This window comes from Anthonomus grandis, chromosome 1 (genome assembly GCF_022605725.1).
Source record: "Anthonomus grandis grandis chromosome 1, icAntGran1.3, whole genome shotgun sequence".
In the NCBI taxonomy this organism is placed as follows: domain Eukaryota; kingdom Metazoa; phylum Arthropoda; class Insecta; order Coleoptera; family Curculionidae; genus Anthonomus; species Anthonomus grandis.
The window spans coordinates 33490826-33515560 of record NC_065546.1 but is presented as its reverse complement, the minus strand read 5'-3'; the positions used below and the strand labels follow the sequence as shown (position 1 = coordinate 33515560).

General features: G+C 33.1%; 1 protein-coding gene across 3 annotated transcripts in view; it reads right to left on the bottom strand.

Moving 5' to 3' along the window:
* The window catches only part of LOC126739004 (unconventional myosin ID), an 81342-nt gene extending 58999 nt beyond the window's left edge, over positions 1–22343 (bottom strand). The window contains exons 1-5 of one of the 3 annotated variants that reach the window (XM_050444548.1): positions 21921–22343; positions 893–999; positions 663–836; positions 569–598; positions 34–275 (exon numbers count right to left, since the gene is read on the bottom strand). In XM_050444548.1, coding sequence (XP_050300505.1) covers positions 34–275; positions 569–598; positions 663–836; positions 893–999; positions 21921–22009 — 642 coding nt within the window. In that variant the 5' untranslated portion in view covers positions 22010–22343. The remainder of the gene's footprint in view (positions 1–33; positions 276–568; positions 599–662; positions 837–892; positions 1000–21920) is intronic. The other 2 variants (XM_050444531.1, XM_050444538.1) reach the window with 2 other exon arrangements.
* Between the last annotated feature and the right edge of the window lie 2392 nt (positions 22344–24735).

The window sequence follows — 24735 nt, the reverse complement described above, 5'->3', positions numbered from 1 at the left end:
ATTAAACGATTGAAATGAAAAAGTGCAACTTACCTGATAAAAACAATGAAAATTTCTTTCTCCCATCTGTTGGGTGGTGACCCTACTCTTTTCCAGCAAATAATTACTAATATGGCCTCCGATGGGGTCCCCTTTAAAATCGAAATGAATGTCCATGTATTTCCCGAAACGGGAAGAGTTATCGTTCCTGTTAGTCTTGGCGTTACCGAACGCTTCCAGGATCGTATTTGACTGGATCAGGACGTTCTTGACACGTTCGATTTCGTCTTTGCCATCTGAAATTGGGTTTTATGGCACCAGTTTATTTTTTAAGAAATCATTTTTTAATAAACAAACAAAAAAACGAACACATATGGTGCAAAAATGGTTAAAAATACTTTTTCCATAGTTCAGTAGTTGTACAAGACGTTTTGGTTAATCATAAACAGGAACATTAGCAACTAAATTTACATACACATTTCGGACTACTAATGTAAAATGAGTATGTATATTTAGCCCTTATAGTTTAAAGCGAGCAACACTGGGTTAGAGGTGATAATATAACACCGCTGCCGCATATTGTACTTACGTTTACGAGAATCGCGAATGTATAGAAGATCTGCTTATAAATATAATTATTAAATTATAATTCTAATAATAAAAGATTGATGAATGAGACTCACCCTGATTGGTGACAGCAGCAATGTATTTCATAATAATTTTGGAGGCCTCTGTCTTTCCTGACCCAGACTCCCCACTAATCACTATACAAGTGTCTCTGCGTTGTTGTTTCATTACTTTATGTGAGGCATCTGCGATGGCAAATATGTGAGGAGGGTTTTCGAACAGTTCTCTACCTAATAAAAGGGGTTTTTGGTAAGGTTTTTTAGGATTCTATTGAGCAAGGCAGTACCTTTGTATTTTTGCACATATGAATTGTCATAGATGTTCATTGTCCTATAAGGATTTACTGATACACATACTTCTCCTATGTAGGTGTATATTAGTCCATGTTTAAATCTAAAAGAGGGAACTTTAGTTCACTATTGTGATTTTAGATTCATTTTATAAGAGCATTGTTTTAATGAAATTCTTAAGGTGGAGAGCATTAAGTTTTTCAATTGGGGGCTAAAGGACCTTGTCTGACAAAACTGTCTTTAACTCAAAGAGTTACAAGAATTCTTTGAGTAGTTTTATGGTACAAGAACTCAATCAATCCAAAACTTATATTTGCTTTAATTACAACTTGATAGTTTGAGCCTTGTCATAAGGAAAAAAGGAAAACCATATTAAACAGGACAAAAATATTGAAGTTGTTAGCCTAAAAACATAGCCCAAGAATTAATGTGTAATATAAGAAAAATATAAATGCAATGAATAAACCTTAGAAAATAGGTTTAAACAAAGCAATATCGTAACAATTATTCAAATTTCCAGTGGTCTATCCAAAAATTCTTGTATTGTCTGAGAAATGTAATTATCAGATTTTAAGGAGCATAAAATATTGAATTTTTTCTATATCTAATAACAATGTATTTGCCTAAACCCGTTTTTCGCCACCTATAATCTTTCTGTCATTATACCCAAGGAGGTCTCAGGGTCCACATGGGATGCATAAAATGTGGTAGTATCTGCATATTGAACTATAATTACAGAATTAAATTGAGGAGACAAATCATCTGAATGGAGCAGTTACAATAATGGCCCCAAAATGAAATCCTGAGATATGCTAGTTTAACTTTTAAGATATCTGATTTTTTTACCAATAATTTCAGGTTGGTACCTTTTAGAAATGTATCCCTATATAAATTGGTATGAATCTCATTTTATGCCATCCAAGGATAATATTTGCAGCAGGATGTCAGAAAAGACACAGATGAATGCCTTTGAGAAGTCAGAGGATTCAGTATGCCATAAGGACCTCTCTCCTCTCAAATCATTTTTCGAGTTAGTGTTTTGAGAAAGGCCCTCACCATATCAACAATTAACCTCAGATGTGGAAAGATCTAAAGCCGAGCTGGGTTGCTGAGAGTAAATAATTGTTGGAGAAAAAATATGTTATTCTCTTTAAAAAATGCGTTATTCTCTTAAAGTTCAATTGTTTTATACAACAGAATAGGATATAAATGGAACAATAATAATAATAATAATAAAGCGCCTTTATTTAGCAAATACATAGTTTTACAGAGTTTTGCCTTCGAAGGCGAAGATTAGCTAAAAGCTACTCTTAAACTCTTAATCTTCTTAAATTACACAAAAAAAAAACAAAACAAACAAACATAAATCAGTAGAAAATAAAACAATATTCATTAACAGAAATAAGAAAATCTTTTGATTTATCTAAATGATTCCTGTAGAAACAGGTTCTTGAAATGTTTTTTAAAAACATACAGGCCATTGCTAAAATCAGGCCTAAAGACGTTCACAAATTTGACTGCGTTGTAAGTGAATGATCGTTCAAAGAGAGCCATTGAGTGATGGGGCATAGTCAGAGTGTTTTGCCTAATAATTCGAGCATGTACAGGATTTCTAGGTATAAGTTTCTCAAATAAATATATCGGAGCTTTGGACTTATAAAGGCGATATACTAGGGTGCAGTACAAAAACTTATATAGATAAGGTATTTTTAACCACCCCAAATCATACATGCCTTGGGACACATGATCAAACTTTCCTAGGTCAAAGATAAGTCTACAGTAGGTATTTTGCACACGTTGTAACCGATATTGTGTCTGCTGGTCCAAGCACGGAAAGAAAACTATCAGACAATATTGGATAATTGACATAACAAAAGTTTCGGCAAGTTTTTTCCTAGTCTTGAAGTTTAATATTGATTTATTAGCATAAAGCATACGCAAACGCAAATAGCTCTTTTGAAGTATAGTACTAACATGCTCTCTGAATCTAAGTAAGGCATCTAACGTGAGACCTAAAACTTTTATACTCTCAGAAAAAGTAATTAATGTATTATCTAATTTAATTTTTATAGTTGAAGTTATAATTCTACGAGACTTTTTATTAGTAAATAGCAACATCTTCGTTTTATTAGGATTTATGATTAAGCTATGTTCCTTTGAGTATTTCGATATTAGGTCGAGTTCAGTGCTTATATTGTTGCCTATCTCTTCATATTCATTGGAATCAAAGTAGTGAATCAGCTGCGTGTCGTTAGCATATTGGTAAATTTCAGATGTACTGACAATATTAGGCAAGTCTGACGTGTAAATTAAAAATAAAAGTGGACCAAGTATTGACCCTTGCGACACTCCTGATACCACATGCTTGGGATCCGAAAAGCTATCCTGCAGTCGCACCTTTTAAGTTCGATTCCAGAGATAACTTTTAAAAAAAGATGAAAGGGAATGATATTATTATTAATGAAGTAATCAATAAGCTGTAAATAAACCACCCGTTCTAGAACCTTGGATATAACATTTAATAAGCTTGTGGGGCGTAAATCTTGCAAGCAATGAGGATTTAATATTTTAGGAAAGGGCAAAACAATTGATTCCCGCCAAGCTCCGCTCTTGGAAAATAGCCTGTTAGCAAGCAACTATTTATAATATTGGTAATGTGACTTAAAATGTTCGGTAAGCACAGCTGTACCATTTGTTTAGTGACATTGTCTGAGCCCGCAGCATTGGATTTAATATTTTGTATTGCTTTAAAAACAGTGTCTTGATCTACCAGAGAAAACTGAAAAATGTTATTTGTACATTTTTGATTGGTATAAAAGCTAATTCTGTCAAAACAGTTATCAGACTTATTGAAAATGCTTATAAAGTAATTTATTAAATTGGGGTTATTTAAAATAGATGGTAGATCATTTTTGTCAAATTTTTTTACCAGATTTTTCACTTTGTAAGCTATTTAGATATGCAGCCTTTTCTCTTCTAATAGAGGCAAGTGCAAAATTTCTGCACTCCTTATAACGATTCCAATTTTGTGGACTTTTGTGTTGTTTGTACTTAGTGCATTGTTTTTTTCTTTTATAATTAACTTGAGATTATCAGTTAGCCAAGGTGCAGCCTTTTTACTGATTCTAACATATTTATAAGGTGCATGAATGTTAAATAAAATATTAATATTTTGTTCTAAAAAGTGTACTTTTGCATTTATATCATTTAAATGAAAAATATGGTCCCAATTTATTTGAGTTAAATCCGTTTTAAATTCATCTAAGTCAAAACTTTTAAAATCGCGTATTTTAATAACTTTTTGTTTAACTTTTTCAATGAGAATATTTAATGTACAGAAAGGCATTTTATTGTGGTCAATATATCCGAATCAACAGTACCGCTCTTATGACATATAGATTTGATTGAACAACTGATATTGTATCATAATTACATTTTTCATTTGTGTATGTTTTTTAAAATATTGGACAAATCTCAAGGCCTAAGTTTTGACGAAAAATCTTGCAAAATAAGATTTTGTAAAAATGGTTACTGCAGGTACCAAACCATCTTTTAATGTTTTTATGAATTTATTGCTTAGGCTTTGTCTCAAATAGACCTAAGTTTTGAGAACCACTTTTGTTTATTTGTGGTATGTAATATACAGAATGTAAAAGAATATCTTTTTATTATAGAATCTGTTTGCTTAATGCATAGAATGTACAGCTCAATAATCCAGACAGAACATATACTCGGTCTTCGCACGTGATTAAGCTGCCAGTCCTCCACACCATTTTGACAAAAAAGGTCTGTAATTTATGACAGTAAAAACTGTTCAACTATCTACCAATTGGCATTAGGCGAATTATAGATTGTGGAAAATTTAAAGCTAATGTTCCTAATAACTATAAAAATTTTAATAACTATGGATTTTATTATATGGATGCATATTTCATTCATATTTCAAAGACCAATTTTAAGGAAAATTATTATTATTTTGTTGAGATTTTAGTTTGTTGTTGCTGGTATTGTATGCATATAACATTATTTTATTAATTTTGCTAAATTTAAATTGTCCATATGTACCACCACTTGTAGGTGAACAGGTAAAAGTTAACACATTATTTCTCATACATATATTTGTATTTTTATTTTTTCTAGCTTTCTCAAAAACATTTCATGTTATGATAATAAAGCATATTTGATTTGATTACCTAAAAACACAATCAAATTGGGAATTACATACATCTTGGTATGTAAGTAATTTTTCACTTCAGTTAAATGTTACCATTCCTTTTAAAAATATATTTATGGATATGAGGCATTTTCTTAAATTTAATTATGTTTATGGAATTGCTTTTATTATCAGTCTTTTCCAAGCAGGGTGCTAAGGTTATATTATACCTTTATGATCTGAGAGAACTTCATCAATTGCAGAAAATGTACATTTCCTTGTTTCATCTTTCATTAAGACTGATATCAATATATGACTTAGCTTGCACTTAGTTTAACCATTTAGAAATTTTATTTTTAAAACTAGTAATAGCGTTTTGAATTCAAGTATTGAGTGCCTCAGCAGACCAGACCATATACTTTTGTTCCAAGCTTTCTTCAAATGGTCTCTGTAAATTGCTACTTTCATAGAGATATACTTCTCAGCATGTTTCAATTCATGAACTTCACATATCACTATGTCCTACGTACCTCCTCCGTCATACCTCCGTCCTACGTCCTGCCTATTTCACAAGATATTCCTATTCCATATGTTTTATTTATTGGGTCAATTGAGGCATATGTGTACACTATGTGTGTTCATAGTATTTTGAGATAAATGGTAAGAAGTCATGATTATTGTTTTTTTTTATGGCTTTGTGGATGTTAGATGAAAATTCATAGCAGGATAATAGTGCTGACCTCTGTATTTTGTAATGGAATAATGCTAGTGTCTGGTCGAATATGCTATTGATGTACAGACATCAATAGCATATTCGACCAGACATATAGAGGATGACTAATTTGTTAATGATCGGCTTTTCCCTTAAACAAGTCGTTTTAGAATTTATTTCATTGAAATGTATATTTAATCTGATGCTTCCTGCTACCTCAATGATTATACATTGTTCAGTTTGTTCCAGCTTTTGATCTCTTTATAAAATATATATTTATTACATATTATATTTTATATACAGCAACAAGGGTTTTTGGTTTACCACCTCATCAAACCCTTATTAATTTTTTTTAAGTAGTGTTTTAAATTAATTTATTAATTTAAGGTCCATTTTAATTTATTTGTCTTTTTATAGGTTCCTTTATGAATATCATTGCTTTAGGTTTTTTCTTCAGGTGATCAGTTTGATTTCAGTCAATATCTTGTCCTGATGTAAACAGTGTTAGATCATCAGCAAATTTGAGCAATTTTATTTTATTTGTATAAAGTTCACTAAGGGGCTATATACATAAAATTATAAAGTGATCTATTCTCTATTGTTGATTGGTTTAAAAATAATAAGATGTGCCTTAATGCAAAAAAAATGTGCAGTGGTCACTTATACTTGCAAAGCAAACTATTTTATTGAAGATTGCTATATAAATACTTTGGGAGTAACATTGCAGAGCAATACAAGATTTACCTGTCACTACACTGAAATAGTTAATATGAAATAGGCTTACTGTGCTTTGGGTTTTGTAACCTACATAACAGTAGGTTTTAAATGCTTCTAATAGTTCTTCAGATAAAATATGTTCTGGACCTGAACAACCAAAGCTGAAAATTGCTAACAAGAGTATTGGAGAGAGGATAGCCAAGTTGTCATGGATTTATTTTTTAAATTTGGATGTTGATACGATGCCTGAAGATATAATTGCAGTATTAGATCCAAGGTATGCTAATACATATCACTGCACAAAACTTCCATCTAAATATCGTAATCCCAGTAGTTCAGCATTTAAGCTTCGTGTGCCTGATGAGCTAGAACAACAATATCTGTCTGATGAGTTTTGGCCTGATGGATATTATGTCGATCAGTTTAAGCGTCGTACACATGATGTTAACAGTAAAACCTGAGAAATGCATAGAAGTCAAAATTTCCACAGGGGCCCTCAGCGATCACATCGAAAGTAAATCCAAAGATCATATCAACTGGCCAGGACAAATAAAAAGTGGTGCATATAAATCCCTGGTCTATGTGGAACAAATTTTCAGACATCAGGCATTGTCAGAAACCTGGTTAAATTGTAATTTATTATCAGATATATATTTGATTAATGGTTTTGATTTTTTCCGGAAAGACAGAGATGGTAGAGGTGGTGGAGTTGCAATATATGTTAAGTCTAAGCTCAAGTCAACACTCATTGATACTCCCAATTTTAATAATGGAATTGACCAACTTTGGATATGTTTTAAATATAATAAACAAATTACTAACAATAGGGGTTGTTTCCAGACCACCTTCTGTGCCATACTCTACTCTCAATTGCCTATATGATGTTTTTGCTGTGGTTATTTGTAATTGTAATGTTTTGGTATGTACTGGATATTTTAATGTTAACTTTTTATATGACAAATCTGTAGAGTCTAATTTTTTTAATGATATTTTAGAAAGTTTTGGTCTAACTCAGCTAATTCAGAAACCAACTAGAATAACACCCAACCCAAAAAAACCCAACCAAAGAAACTTTAACTGATCTCATAATTTTAAATAACATAAATCTAGTCAAAAGTTATGGTGTTGTACCATGTGATCCAGTTTCAACAGATCATGAAGCAGTATTTTGTATATTAAAATGTGATAAATTGAAAATAAGTAACAATTCTGTAATAAAAGGTAGAGATCTAAGACTGGTATATTCTGAGGAGTTTAGGGCAAGTTTACAACAGATAGATTGGCATAACCTATACTTGAGAGACCTATACTTAAGAGGCAGTGGTTATGCCTCTTTATAAGGGTGGAGATTTGAGTGAGCCTTGTAATTTCCGTCCAATTTCTATATTGCCTACCCTCTCCAAGATAGTTGAAAAACTTGCAAAAATAATCTTAATTATAATAAATTAATAAATTGTCTGCAAATCAGTTTGGATTTCAAATGGGAAAAGGGACTCATGACGCTGTTTTTGGCTTTTTGGAGAGTGCCTATGTGTCCTTAAATTCTGGAGAGTCTGCGGCGGCAGTGTTTTGCGATTTATCCAAGGCATTTGATTGTGTAGATCATGGAATACTGCTGTCTAAGCTCAATAATTATGGTTTTAGAGGTGTGGCATTGCAATGGCTGGAATCCTATCTGTCTAATCGTCCCAAAGAGTTACAGTATCTGGATGTTTATCCCATTCCAGATCCCTTAAAACTGGAGTACCTCAGGGTTCAGTGTTAGAACCACTATTATTTTTGCTCTATGTAAATGAGCTGGGTTGTGAGTGCTGAGTAAATGATTTGGGTTCATTAAAACTGCAGGGCAAAGTGGTTCAGTTTGCTGATGATACCACCATTTTATGGAATCATAGAGATTCTGATAATGTTAGAGCCCAGGATTTTAAGGATCTTAAGATTTTATCGGAGTGGTGTGCTGCAAACAGGCTTGTATTTAATGTGAACAAAACCTTTATTATGGGATTTAATGACGTTCAGGGCCTTATGTTTAGTGAAAACTCCCCCTTGCAATACAAAGAAAGCTGTAAGTTCCTTGGAATTACCATTGACGGTCGCCTTCGCTTCGAAGATCATATCCGAAATCTTGCATAAAAATTATCCTTCTGGATGCTTTGCAGTAAGAATGGCGGGGCATGAGCTGGGAGGGGTAGTTGCACATTCAGTGTACTTTTCTCTTATTGAGTCCCATCTTCGTTATGGCTTGCCTTTTTGGGGTTTAAGGAACAAGGGATTATTAAACATAATTTTTGTGATTCAAAAAAGGCAGTTAGATACCTATGTTCCGCTGGGTTAAGAGATTCTTGTAAACCTCTCTTTATATCTCAAAAAATCCTAACTCTTTTTTCTCTTTTTATCATAGAAACAGCTACTCTTATTCATAAATGTCCTAAACCTCCCTCTAACACTGGTCATATGACTCGCCAGGTAAACAATTTTCGCTTACCAATCCCTACATCCTCCCTCACCCAGAACTCACTTATATACCTTAGCAAAAAAATTTACAACCATGTTCCTCTATGTATCAGACAAATTTTAGAAGTTAAGAAATTCAGAAAGAAATTAAAATCACTTTTATTATCCAGGGCATATTATAGCCTTGACGATTTTTTTAATGATACCTTTTGACCTGTGCTCTGACATCATTTTAGTGTTTTAGTTTTGTTTCCTATTAAATATTTTAATTTACTTCCTCTTAATTCTGTTTTATTGACAGCTTTACTTATTTTTTAATCAAATTTATCAAAAAGACGCTTTTTTTTTCAATCTGCTTTGTTATAATTAATTTTGGTAATGTGTGTAAATTTTATGGTAAAATGTTTTAGATGTTATGTTTGTTTGAAATTTGAAATTCAAAGTGAATTTGGAATTTTTTAGTTTTTAGGATGCTTGTACAAAAGATTTTGTTTTGTCTTACGTAATATAGCACATTTTCTTTCTTTCTTTCTTTCTTTCTATTCTAATGATACAAATATAAAAAATCAACTATTCAATGAAAATATCCTGTCACTGTTTGATGTTTATTGTCCCTTAAAACCACTAAAACAAAGAGAGTCTAAACCATTGTGGTTAACAAATAATTTTAAAAAAATGATAGAGTTAAAACATAAAGCTTTTAAAAAATATCTTTATCTAAAGACTGATGATAGTAGAAAGTATTACATCGATCTTAAGAATTGTGTAAATGTGGCAGTAAAGGCAGAAAAAAGGCATATTATTCTCATGAAATTAACAAGTGTCAAGAACCACATAAAACTAAGAACTTTTGGAAAAAAATCTCTAATCGGAAAGTCAATAACAATGCACCTGCAGAAATTCCTTCTAATCTAAGAGAGCCAACACTTGTTAATAATCATTTTCGGGATAGTGTGCCTCAATTACAGATTGATCCAGATAATTTGGATACATTTCTTAGTTCCCCAATCGATGGAGAGCCGTTTCATTTTAAACTAGTCTATGAAAATGAAGTTTATAAAACCATAAACAGTATTAGAACTATTGGGGTAGATGAGATCTCTATAAAAATGTTAAAAGCTTGCATTCCTATTTGCCTAAAACCTCTAGTGAACATTATTAATAATTCTTTCTTTAATCTTCTGGGTGTGTCCCTGACATCTGGAAAAAAGCCCTTATTACTCCAGTACCTAAAGTGAACAATCCAACCAATATTAATGAACTAAGACCAATTAGTATTTTGCCAACTTTATCTAAACTAATTGAGAAAATTGTAAGAGGTAATGGACAATGTTGTCCCCCTGTTTTGATAGATATGACAAAAGCCTTTGATACTCTCAATATATAACTTTTAATGGCAAAACTAAAGCACTACAATATTCAGGCAAATGGGTGGTTTAAAAGCTACTTTCAAAACAGGCAACAGGCAATAAAGCTGACTAATGACGAGGGTGTGGTGACTTCTGGGTGGAAAAATGTAACTCAGGGAGTCCTGCAAGGGTCGGTGTTGGGACCACTTCTCTTTATAATAATTGTGGCTGACTTAATTCATAAAATAATATACTGCAGGTACCACAAGTATGCAGATGATTTGCAAATTTATCTGCCATCATTGGTTGGTTGCCTGCGTGAAGCTTTGGATTTAATTAATGCTGACTTACAGAGGATCTCTCATTGGGCTGATAAAAACTCACTTTTTATAAATTCTGGTAAAAAACACAGGCAATCCTGTTCTCAAGAAATGAAAGTACCTTGAATAATGGAGCACCAAGTAAATTAAATATTAAGGGTGTTGAATTGGAATGGGTAGATCAAGTAAAAAACCTGGGGGTTTGTATGGATAATCAAATTTCATTTAATGCGCATGTAAATAAGATCTGTCAACAGTCATATTATAAATTAAAGTCATTATATGAATTTAAGGATATTTTGCCTCCTAGTACAAAAAAAATACTTACAGAGAGTTTAGTGCTTAGTATTGCTGGATACTTAAATATTGTATATGGTCCTTTTTTAACTGAAAAAAATAAATATAAAATCCAGAAAATTCAAAATTCCTGTGTAAGATTTACTAGAATTTTTTTTTAGAATTTTTTTCCGAGGGTTCATGTGAGTGAGCATGTAAAGCAGGTCTATAGTCTTAATATGGCCCAAAGAAAATTTTTGGGTATAAGCTGCAATGTACATAAATTACTTAATTTTCATGAACCAGAATATCTGTCAGAATTCCTATTCCTTAAGGGGAGATACACATAATGTAAATATTTGCTATAAAAGCACATTGGCAATCCCCCATCATAAGACTTAATTTCTGAAAAGTTCTTTCATATATACTTCTGCCTGTATTTACAATGGCCTACCTGCAGAAATTAAAGATTTAGGCATGGCCTCTTTTAAGTCTAAATTTAATAAATTTTTGGAGACTGCTGATATTTTAATACAGGTGTAACTTTGATTCTGGTATGGTTGGTTCTCTGAATCATTTTTGTTCAAATTTTTATTTTTAAGTTGTGTGTTGAAAAATGTTTTTTTATTATTTATTGTGGTGGTTATTAAAACACGCCTAGCGGTACTTGCCACCTTTGTGTGTATATAGAATAGATGGAATTTATTTGTTGCATACAATAAAGATTATTTTATTTATTTTACTTTTAAAATTAAAATTAGGACTCTAATAAAACTCTATAATGCACTTGTGAGACCACATATGGAATATGCCTCAAATATCTGGTCACCTACAGCAACATCACCCTTAGACATTTATTTATTTATTGCAAGATTTGCAGGAAACCCCATTTTAACAAAAAAAAAGAAGAATAATCGTAATATACTAAACCTAAAGTACAACAAGAAGTAAATAGTCCTGAAAACAAGATGATGAGATATGTCTTAATTAATACCCCTAGATAAAGATCTTCTGAAGCTAGTCATTGACATATTAAAAACATCTATTTCCCGACTAATAGAATTTAACAATCTAAGAGGGTCATTGAAAAGATACAGAAACGTTTTTTCAAAAGTATCCATACATAGTGTCATACAGGGTAATGTTGGAGACTTTTGAATTCCAAATGCTTCACACTAGAAGACAGAATCAGGTGGTATTGTTCACTCATTATATTTTATTGTGAACAGTATTAAATAAAAGAATTGTGAATTAATTGAGTAAATTCTTGAAATGAGCCCTTTTTCTTGATTAAATTCCCCATTTACTTTTGGGCGATTCCGCTGTAGACGATTTTTGACAAAGAATTCTAAATCGCAGTAAATGATATTTTATTTAATGTCAATGCAAAGAAGAAAGTCTATATTTTCTAATAAAACTACTTTTTCGGACTATTTATTTCATATTTCAATTTTTTGCTCGTTAAGAAACACTTACATTCGGCTTTGCAAAACGAAAAATGTGTACGTGGCAACATCGCGTGAAACAGCTGTTACTGACAGTTTGAGGTTATATTTTATTAGTCAATATTGTGGTGTTTACATTCGTTTATTCGTTCGTGCAAAGGCAAATAAGTACTTGTTTTTACCTTTTAACTATTATTGACTACAAAAAGCTATTGATAGCTTGTTGCACCCGCCATTTAAAAGATATACAAGTTTAGATTTCTCAAAGAAGTAATTTGCTAACGTTGTGACACTGTATAAATATTAAGAAGAAACCAGTGAGAAATTTTAATCAATCATAAATAGGAACATATTCTAAGTTGATTCTAAGTAAACGTTGACTCAATTTGGTTGCACCCTCGATGGCGATTTTACGATCGCGGGCGCAACCTATTTAACTATAAATATTATCGCATATCATTTAATATATTTTATAATAAAGTAACCAGGCAATCTGATTAAGAGCAAAATAATAACTTAAACCTTGGTATAAGTTAATATTTTGCTCTTTTTTTTATAGAAAAAATGGATAAGAGGTCAGAAGAACCACAGAAAGAAACTGCTTCGCAGAAATATAGGAGAAAATTAAAAGAAAATGCTGACCTTCATGCAGACCATCTCCAAAGAGAAAGGGCTCGTGATTCGAATCGAAGAGAAGCAATGAAAAGAAAAATGGAGACAGATGAAGATTTGAAGTTGTTGGCTAGAATCAGATCTAGAGAAAGAATGCAGGCGACTAGAAAACGTCGTAAAGAAGAAAAAAATAAAAAAACAGGTGCTAGCTACGGTAGTCCTCGCACATTGGGAAAAGCAGAAGCAAAAGTGAGGCGTAATCTACCAGCAAGCCCAAATAAAGCAGTGGGTAAAAAAAAATAGCTGCTGAATACCAACTTGCTGTATCTGAAAACAATGACTTCGCTAAAAAGCCTTGGAAACTGACAGATGAAGTCAAGAAACAGATTTGTGATTTTTTTGGCAGGGACGATATTAGCAGACAAATGCCTGGAATAAAAGATGTAAAATCCATAAAGTCTAATTCGGGAACAAAGTTGAGAATCCAGAAAAGAACAATGGTTATGAGCATCCGAGAGGCCTTTGAACTTTTTAAAACCACTTTCCCGGACACATCGATTGGTAAAACTCTTTTTTACAAAGAAAGACCGGCTCACATTCTGCCTATCGACTATACGCCTCATAATGTATGTGTATGTACAACACACTCAAATTATATTAACCTTCTTCTCGCAATTTCAAAATATGCAACAGACTTCCCAAAAGCACACCGAGAACTGCTGAACCAGGTATCATGTAGTGTGGATAATGAAGATTGCATGTCCAACAGTTGCGATGTTTGCAAGGAATCGAACATTTGGGATATTACCGTAGATTCAAATCCTAGTGTTAATTGGAAAGCATGGATTTTTCTGCACCAGAGACCAAAACAGATCGTAGTTAGCAAACCTTTTGATGCAGCGCTAGATGAACTACGTGATAACACCGCCAAATTCAAGCTGCATTTTTTCGTTAAAAATGTTCAGTCCGAGTATTTTCAAAATGCAAAACAAAACTTAACCAGCGAAAAAGCCATTGTACAAGTAGACTTTGCCGAGAACTATGGGCTTGTCAGTCAAGACGAAATACAATCAGCACATTGGACTCATGGGCAAGTTACGCTTTTTACGTGCTGTATTTGGACTTTCGACAAACTTCATTCCGTGGTCATAGTAAGTGATGAATTAAACCATAGTAAATACGCAGTGTATCTCTTTCTACAGAAAATTTTTGAGTACATCAAGTCAATTAACGACAATATTAAATCTATATATATCTTCAGCGATAATTGCGCAGCTCAATTCAAGAATCGGTAAGTAATGGCAAGCTTAAATAAACTCAAAGTAGAACATGGATTCACTCACCTCGAATGGAACTTTTTTGCTGCCTCACATGGCAAAGGTGCTGTCGATGGAATCGAGGGAAGTGTCAAAAGATCAGTGTGGATTGCTGTGAAGTCCCGAAGAGCTATCATAAACAGTGCCCAAGAATTCTATGACCTTGCGCGCAGTCTCTCTACCAACATTTATTTTATATTTGTATTTAAGGAACAAGTTGAAGCTAAAAAGGCTATGTTAGATAAGAGTTGGGAAGGGCTGAAGAATATACCAGGCATTCAATAAAAACATTTCTTCAATTCTAAAGAGGGCAACACCATAACTGTGTAGCAAACAAGTTCTCGTTAATGTTATTAAATGTACAATCTCTCCGTAATAAAACAGGTGAACTTTCTCTACTTTTGAATGAACTAAAGGAACCTAATATTATCCTCTTCACAGAACATTGGCTTAAAGTGAACGAAATTATGTACATTAGTAACTTGTAGTAATTTCTAGTTTTTGTAGAACTGAATTATCTCATGGAGGATGTATGATCTTAGCTGGCAAGTTTTTTAACGGAAAGCACTTTTCAAAAAATTGATGAATTTAACCATCTTCTAAAGGAATCTGTTTTTGAATTTGCTGCATCTTTTTGTGAGGATTTAAACCTATACATTATTTGTATTTATCGGTCACCATTATCTGATAGCTCTGAATTCTGTTTGTGCTTGGAAAGTCTCCTGCTGATGATCCCATGTTCATCCTCCATACTGTTGGCGGGTGATTTCAATGTAAATTATAATGTGAAATCTATTGCAACACTGACCCTCCGTAATTATTCAGTTCATTTAACCTTCAAATGCATGTTAGGTCTCCCACTCGCATCACACGGTTCTCGTCCAGCACCATTGACTATGTTTGCACTAACTATCCCGAACATATGGTGGATTGCACTGTTGTGAATTCTGGCATGTTGGACCACGAGGCAGTGATCTGTGAAATCAGTGAAGGGAAATGCCCCAAAACTGCTGAGTGCTCCTACGGTCGAATTTTCAGCAAGCGGTACTACGACAGATTCCATGACTCGTGTGTGGCTGCTGGATGGGAAAGCGTGTTGAATTCGACGGATCCATTGTCGTGTTTCCACCGGAAATTGATAAACCTCTTTGATATTTCTTTTCCCATGGTGAAAATTAGACCAAGAAAGAATAAGAAATCATGGTTAACTAGAGGACTTAAAACTTCATGTAGAAATTTGAGATCCCTTCACACATTAAGAAAGTTCACGAATTGCCCATCTTTTCATCTATATTTTAACTCTTATAGGTCTTTGTATCGGCGACTAATAAAAATCGCCAAAAGATCCTTCTACTCAAATTGCCTAAATAAGGCCACAAACAAGTCTAAAGAATGCTGGAAGATTGTTAATGATATCCGTCAATCATACAGCTATTATTCCATGGCAGTCCCTGAATGTTCTGCTAGTCATATAAATGACTTTTTTATTGGAATTGCTGATAAAATCCATAGAGTCAAGTCAATCCAAGATTTGAGTTTCCCAACAACAGATCCACTTACTTATTTATCAAGCACGAGTATTCAAGGATCATTTTTCTTTATACCTACAGACTTGGTTGAGCTTAAGGAGGTATTAACTTCTATAAAAAACAAAAACTCAGCCGGGGAGGATGGCCTATCTGCCAAAATACTCCTGAACATGCCGGACATCTCTTTGAGTATCCTTGTTGAAGCTATAAATGCATCATGGGTTATGGGCACGTTTCCCGCTTGCCTAAAATCTGCTAAGGTTATCCCAATTCATAAGACGGGCAGCCTCGCTGAACCATCAAACTTTAGACCAATATCCCTTCTGTCCACACTTTCAAAGATTATTTAAAATCAAAGATTATTCTTAGTGGTTCTCAGTTTGGCTTTCAAGAAAATAAAAACACAAATGACGCAATGTTTAACTTTATGAGTGATGTCTACTGTCAAATTAACGGTGGTGGAGTTTCCGCTGCTGTGTTTTGTGACTTGTCGAAGGCCTTCGACTGCGTCAGTCACGAGGTTCTGCTGCGGAAGCTCTTCCACTATGGTTTTAGGGGCTTGGCGGCGAGTTGGTTTTGGTAAAGGCGTCAGAGAGTGTGTGTGGGGTCGGAGTATTCTGTATATCAATCTGTTGCCTAGGGAGTACCTCAGGGGTCGGTACTGGGACCAATACTTTTTCTCCTATATATTAATGACCTCGTCCGACTTAATATCCAGGGAAAATTCACGCTCTTTGCTGACGACACCACCGTTCTCTGGCATGGGTATGATACCGACTCTTTGAGAATAGCCATGTTGACTGATCTTCAACTTATATATGAGTGGTTCAGGGCAAATTTACTATCATTAAATCCAGAGAAGACCAAACTAATTTGTTTTACAAATAACCGTAGTCTTGATAATATTCTTATTGCTAACTGCCCTGTCCCGCCTTATTCCAACAATAAGTTTTTGGGTCTAGTGATTGACAAGGAACTTAAGTTTGAGGACCATATACGGAGTCTCAGCAATAGAGTTTCTGTGGGTTGTTTTGCTGTTAGGGTGACCTGTCGGGAGCTTGGCATGGGGTTGGGAGAGCCGTGTACTTTTCCCTGATTGAGTCCCATCTCAGGTATGGTATCTGCTTTTGGGGTAGTGCAAGCAACTATCTTCTACAGATGTTGTTTGCTCTACAGAAACGTGCTGTGCGTTATATATGCGGGATATCACCTAGGGAATCATGCCGACCATATTTTATCAGGGAGGGCATTCTTACAATCTACTGCCTATACATACAGGAGGTGGCATGCCTTATTTTCTCCCATGAATACAGGTTTGTCCTACAGAATCCACAATATGTCACTCGCCAGCGGAATAATTTGCGGCTTCCCATTCCAACATCTGCCTTGGTAAAGAGATCAATTTTTTATGAAGGTATAAAAATCTTTAACCACCTACCAGAGGACATTAGAGGGGCAAAATCTCTCATCAAATTTAAGTTTCTCTTGAGGAGATTTCTGAGTGGTCGAGCTTATTACTCTGTGGCTGAATATTTCAACGACAATCAGATTTTAATTAATTAAGGGAGACCTAGCTCTTTTCCTAACCTGTTTACTTTAAATGTTTTTCTTTTTTTTATCCCTAGATGTTGAACTGTACTTAGTTAAGAAAAGTTAGATATAGTTGATTTTATTAATTAAAAAAAAAAATGTAAATTTTAACTGTTTAACTTTGTTTCGTCATTGTAACTTGTATTTTTAAATATAATTTTAACCTTGTAACTCTGTCTCTTTAGGATTAGGTGAAGCTTTGTTTATAACAATTTTTTATTCAAACAATAAAGCATATTTGAATTTGAATTTGAAATCTTGGGAAGATGAAGCTCCGACCACGTCTGTTGCCTCGAGATTACCATCAGAAACATTTCCTGAAAGTACGAGTAGTGCTGTCACTGGTCTCGCATAAAAAAAGACATTTGCGCTGGTTCGTATATACTGGTACAGCTGCCTTATAAGTCTGGCAAAAATGTTATACAATATCGCTTGTGGTGGTATTGTATAACATACCACCTGTGGTTGTGTGCCAGAGCGATATAGATGAAGATGGAGACGTTAGAGTGCAATTTCTGAAGACGATTGATGGCAAACGCTTCAGTGAAGTCGTAAATGACATAGCAGACGTTCAATTCAAAGACATTATCGCAAAATTAGAAGTGCCAGAAAAGAAGCTTGATGGCAATGACAGTTTAATAGAATTTTCGACGAATATTGACGTATTTGAAAAGAAATAGTAACCTTTAGTAACACGTAAGTGTGCTAGGTGTTAATACATATTATTCTTATGTTATAATTCTGCCATATATAATTATAATAAGGTTTATGTTCACTTATGCTAGACATGTTACCGGCATGATAATTTAAGGTTGCACCCGCGATCGCTTTAAAAGTAAAAAATTTCTTGCTAATTTAAGTTTTGTATCATTTCAATGATTAGTTTGGTTAATTATTGTATTGGCTTTTAAAATATGAAGGCACAATATAATAAAAGTTCAATATTTAGCACAATTTTGTGTTTTTGTTCAGAATCTTGAAAATAGTGGGCCAATTTGGTTGCACCCGCGATAGCTTATAGAGTTCAATTGAATTCTTATTAACAAATCAAAATAAAACAGGTTAAAATGTTATCCTTTAAAGAAGGATTTTATTTAATTTTACAAGTAAAAAACTTTAAATGCGTTTAAATGCTGCACCCGCGATAATGGAATCGCCCTTTTGTGATTATCTAAAGGAGAAATACGAAAAAAAAAACCATTAAATAATTAAAAGTTGCATTTAATCTATAAGATGCTCAAAATGAGCACCATTTACTTGTTGGCAAAGCCCAAGACGATAATAAAATTCGTTTCTGACATTTTCTAACACTTCTGGAGATATTTGTCGGATTTCTTGCCTAATATGTTCTTTGAGTTCGTCTAGGTTTCCTGGTTTGCTCATATAAATTTGACCTTTCAAATGTCCCCACAGGAAAAAATCAAGTGGGGTGAGATCGGGAGAACGTGCCGGCCACTCGATTGCACCCCTTCTACCAATCCATCTGTTTGGAAAATTGTCATCTAAATACTGGCGTACATTACAGGCATAATGTGGGAAAGCACCACCTTGTTGCATCCAGATTCTTTCATCATACAAATCTGGATCGAACTGACTCGGATATAAGGCACGTAAGACTGGAACTAGTTCATGTTCAAGAAATTCTAGATATCTTTCCCCAGTTAAATTATCATTGAAGAATATGGGCCCTATAACTTGCCTGCCAATTATGCCAGCCCAAACATTAGTTTTCTGGGGATATTGTGAATTAGTTTCCCTTACCCAGTGTGGGTTCTCGTCAGACCAGTAGCGACAGTTGTGCTTATTAACATGGCCATTTAGGGTGAATGTAGCCTCATCAGAAAAAAGGATCCACTCTGAAGATATGCGATTTTCGTCAATGGCGTTCATCATTAATTCACAGAACTGAACTCTGCGATGTGGATCGTCTTCAAATAAATCTTGAACGGGTTGCATTTTATAAGGTCATTTGTTTGCACTTTTTAAAATTTTTAGCACAGATTTATGATGAATAGAGTTTTCGCAAGCTACTCTTCTGGCTGCAGTTACCGGATTTTCTTCCATCACTAACAATACATTTAATTGGGTGTTTTCATCAATTTTAGAAGACCTTTGTCTTGAAACATCCCTCATGTGCCCAACTTCTCGAAATCTGCTTTCGATTTTACTAACCGTACCTTGGTTAATAGGTGGCAAATCTGAATATGTCTGCCTGAATAAGTGGACAACGTGAGCACAAATGTGGCTTTCCATTTGAAAAAAAAAGTTTTGGTTAATTTGGACCCCCCCTGTAGGTGAAAAAATACAAAAACTATCTTGAAATGTGAAAAAAAAATAAACAAAAATCGACGGGTCTCAGGAATTTTGCGAGATAAAATTTGATTAGTTTTAACTGAATTTATTCCAGTTAAAGTCACCACACTGTATATGTTTGGCTCCCACAGATTGTTGTCTATGGAATGGTCTATTTTGCAGCTTCATTTGTGCTTGAGATTGGACTCTAGGATTATTTTTGAATTTATATTATTTTGTCCTTTATGTCAATGACCCAGCAAACCTGGGAATACAGAGAAAATTTGCCTTATTTGCCAATAACACCATCATTCTCTGGCATTGTCCTGACAGCAAGTCCCTTCTTATAATTCTAACTACACATCTTTTGCAGATTTACAATGGTTTGACCAAACCTTCTTTAAGAAAAATCTATATTGTTGCGACAAATTTATAATTAGTTACCTATTTTGCTGGGTATTAACTCACTATTTCTGTAAATTTCAATTTAGAAAATACTATCCCTCAATTATTAAAAAGTAGAAGAAATATAAATTTTAATCTTTAATGATACCTTTATTTATGTTTAATTCAATCTTAGTCTAATAATTCTTAAATACAATAATCACTTGAGGTATAATAGATTTTTTTAAATACCCAGAAGCTAAGGTGATCTATCAATATCCTACATACCTTTATCCTTTTCTGAAATTGAAAAGAAAGAAAAACCTATTTATTGAATAAGAAAATTAGATTTTCATAAATTTATATTGATTCTGACAATGTATATTTTATCTATTAGCTGTTCTAAATACTTTTGGATCTATTGTTCTGTTCTGTGTAGTACTTTATTTCTCTTTGCTTTGTTAATACCATATGTGTTGTAAAACAATAAAGCAATATTTGACTCTTATTATATATCCCAATCTGCATATTTAGTGTTCCATTTTCTTTGAAAAATATGTTCTAAAATGCATGTAAAATATAACCAATCCATCCTAAATTATACATATCTTATTAGGAACACTCCTCATAATTATAATATCTATATAATACCTAATTAGTCTTATAAAATTTATGAGCAATGTTTACCTAATAAATGAAAAAATGAATGTAACTATAGATAACATACAAAATAGCAGATAATTAAAAAAAAATGCACTATGAAGTTTTTAGAATCCTTGAATGTTCACATAATTGTGTTGAACAAAAATATGCATGCATTGTTTTTAAAATAACAATACACAATATGCTTTCTTTTAGTTTATATTTCATAAGAAATTTAGTCCAACTCTATAATTTGTTTTTATATAATATTATTGTCTATTTTCAAACTATTACCAAAAGATTCGAGAAGCTTATCTTATCAAATGAATTACTTAATTTCAGTTTTGATCCATTTATTATCAGGTACAAAGTGTGAGTATTGTGGAAATTTTAAAAAAATGTAATCAATCAAATGCACACCTGCTTGTATAAATAGTAATTACAAATCAAGGCACCAAAATGATGTCATATCTGAAATTTTATTTCCCATAAGGAAATGGGCTGGGCATGTTTGTTTCTGTAATAAGGAAACATGCTTTAGCCTTACTTATGCTTATTAATTCCTGGGAAGAGATGAGTAATTTTTTTTGTTATCGAAAATTTATTAGTAGAGCCAGAAAGTAATTATGAGTGAAAAATATACTTCTCAGTCATGTTTATTAATAATACATGAACCATTTGAATATTTGAAATAAATTTCTAGAAGGTCTATGGATTGAAATTATATAATTAAATATTTTACATAAATTGCATGGCTAAATAGAAGTGATAAACATGTTCCTAGTTGTGCCTAAGCCCAATAATCTTTGTTTTAACAGGTGGACACAACCGATTCTATATTTAATCTGCCTTTTAATTTCATGTTTATGTTGCTTGTCTTAAATTTAATTTATTGGCTCTGGGTATTTTTAAAAAGCAGGGAAAAATAAATATTTTCTTGCACTAATAAATGCAGTGCTGAAAAGTAATCTTTAGGGTATTAATTTATTTTTAATCTATATATTATGATATCCACTTTTATGCTTTCCCTTTAAGGTTCTTAAAACAGATTAACTTAAGCTGCTTAAAATGACATTAATGGGTATTCGTGAAACAGCTTTTTCTATAGTGTCTGAAATTTTTATCGTTTGGGGCAGACCTCACCTGGTTTTACAACTTATTTTTAAATATCTTCTTTTGTGTACCATAAACAATTGTTCTTGAAGCCAACAGCCCAGCCCAAATTTAACCTACCTGTCCTCCAAATTTTTCATGAAATTCTCCAAAGTGATTTTGTCCATGAGGACAAAATCCCCCACACCAACTTCCATTGCACTTGCCATATTTTAATATATTAGAAAAAAAAAACACCGATTTACATTCGCTTTTATCTATTTTGAAATAAATCACTGGAGAACATGCAAAATGACTTTATTTTCTGTATTGACCCCGATTCGCCGATGGCGATGAATAACAATAATATTATGATTCAATGCTAAATTGTTTTACGAGGATGAGTCAGTGAGTGTATAAATTAATTTAGTTCCCGGGAGGTCATAAAACCAGTATCGTACCACCACCCACCGCACTCGACTGAACCGCGATCACATTTAATCACAAAAATTTAATTTTAAAATTCACAACAATCACAACTTGGAGAGTTTTAGTGTAGGGAGGGGGGCATTTACAGCAGATTTTGACAGCTGACAGGTCTCATATGTCAAGTGAAAGCGGGAGTGGCTAAATGCAATTAAAACTTTGCCACTGTTGCCACAATTTATTTTGGAATCTTTGGATAATTTTCAATAATAATCTATTGGATAATTTTTAGCGGCTAAATTTGAATTAATGGATTTTCTTTGTATGTAGCATAGAAATATGATAAAGGTAGAATGCGCATAAACCACTGCGCATCCAATTTTAGGCGGATACATAGGGAGCTGCCATTCCTATGGTCTTCCCTTCTGTTACAGCTGATCAGCTGTTTTTGGCAACTAATTTTGTTTGTTTTGATTAAAGCAGTTGAGGTTATTTATTTTTTTTCTTTCTGTTTACAACTTGAAATTTTAATATATCTTTTTGTATTGGGTGCATGTTAGTTTTTTTAATATTTTTTTTAAATTTATATGTGACAGAAAAAAGACATGCAATGCAGCTATATTCTCGCAAAGAAAGACATACTAGTGCTGGACGATCCTTATCGATGTTTTTGCCATCAATGTTTTATTTCTATACACTATCGAGACCCAGACTAAGTTTCAATTTATAAGTAAAGTATTTATTTATTTAATTTTGATTAAGTTGGTCTTCGATGTTTTCCTGACATCGGGTAAAAATAATTTGCTGACCAAAAATCAAAATGTGCTACCAAAGCTATTTATCATCAAAAACTATGCGATGCGAAATCGATAAATGATGTTACTATACATATTAGTGCTTGCTACCAGAAAATAATCAAGATAGCACCCCTCTAAGGGGTAGTTTGTATTTGTCAATTTCTAATAAAAACGTGCTACCAAAGCTATTTACCGCCGGAAACTATTCAAAATCGATAACCGATGTTACTATACATATTAGTGCTTGCTACCAAAAAATAATCGAAATAGCACCCCTCTAAGGGGTAGTTTGTATTTGTCAGTTTCTAATAAAAACATGCTACCAAAGCTATTTACCGACAGAAACTGTTCAAACTTAATATCTGAAATCAGTATATGTATGACAGCCTGGTACCAAAAAATGATTGAAGTAGCACCTCTCTAAGGGGTAGTTTGTTCTTGACAGTTATTACTAAAAACGTGCTGCTAAGTAACCTACAGTCGGAAACTATTCAAACTTGGTATCTGTTATAATATGTATAAATGCTCTCTACCAGAATATCATAATAGGAGTTGCACGCCACCAGGGAATGGTTTATCTTTGATAATTTTCATTAGCTACCTAAACTATAAAACTTGCTCCCTATTTACCCTAAGGGACTATTTAATCATGATTTTTAATTTTTGTTGTTATTGTTGGGCATTAGAAAATTTGAAGAAGTAAAATAAACGCAATATAAACTTTCTGGTACGTAATTTATAATGTATTAACATTTCCTGGTATAACATGTATTTTATTCGTTATGCGAGTATTAAAACTAACTAATTATATTTATGAATCCTGGCATGTTGAACAGATAAGTTGTTTGGGCTTTTGTTGCAGCAACCTATGCAGCTGTGGTGGTACCAATGATAGCATTTCATACACAAGATCATCTCTTCAAAAATATTGGAACACTTGGCTGCACCAATATGGCAGAAACCGGCCGTATCCTCATCCCAATAATTAACTGATACACACTGTAGAAATTGTAATAATGTCGTCAGAGATTTTCCGCTTAGGTGAGGTAGTTGGTTGTTTTCCTTTATGATAATGTTTCCTTTAAAGCCTGCTGTACCTTTCTCTACTATATTTTTATCATAAGCAAAGGTACGGAAATTTGAAGTTGTAGTGTAAAATAAATCAGTCAATTGTTTTTTAATGTGAATTCTGTAATTGTTGATTTCTCGAGATTGATGGTATGCTAAAACCTTGGAAGATCCGGTAATGATGAGTTCAGAGAGAAGAATGACATAAGCGCCACAGTCATATGAGTTATACTGAACAGGTAAATCTGTTGGCCGGTAGAGATTCCAATTTTCGGATAAACTTATGTGCTTTTGTCGATGAACGAACTGTAGTACTTCCATGACGAAGATATATTCATTGCGATATACTATATCACTTCTTATACTATTTAAGCATAGTATAGTATTGAACTTTTTCAGCACCACTATCAAAACAAAATGTTCATTTTTACAAACCGGAATTAATAAAATATCCTTCTCGTAAAGTCCAAATTTTAGAAAATAATTTGCAGCAGTCTTGAAACTATTATTATCTGATTCTAAGAAATTAACTAAATATCCTTCCACTGAAAAGATATCAACCGATGCTTTTATCTTTTTTTCGTTTACTAGAAAACTAAATAAACATCAATTATCACATCTGACAACTAAAGGTCTTTGTTTACACCAAGTTTACACCTCCTTCA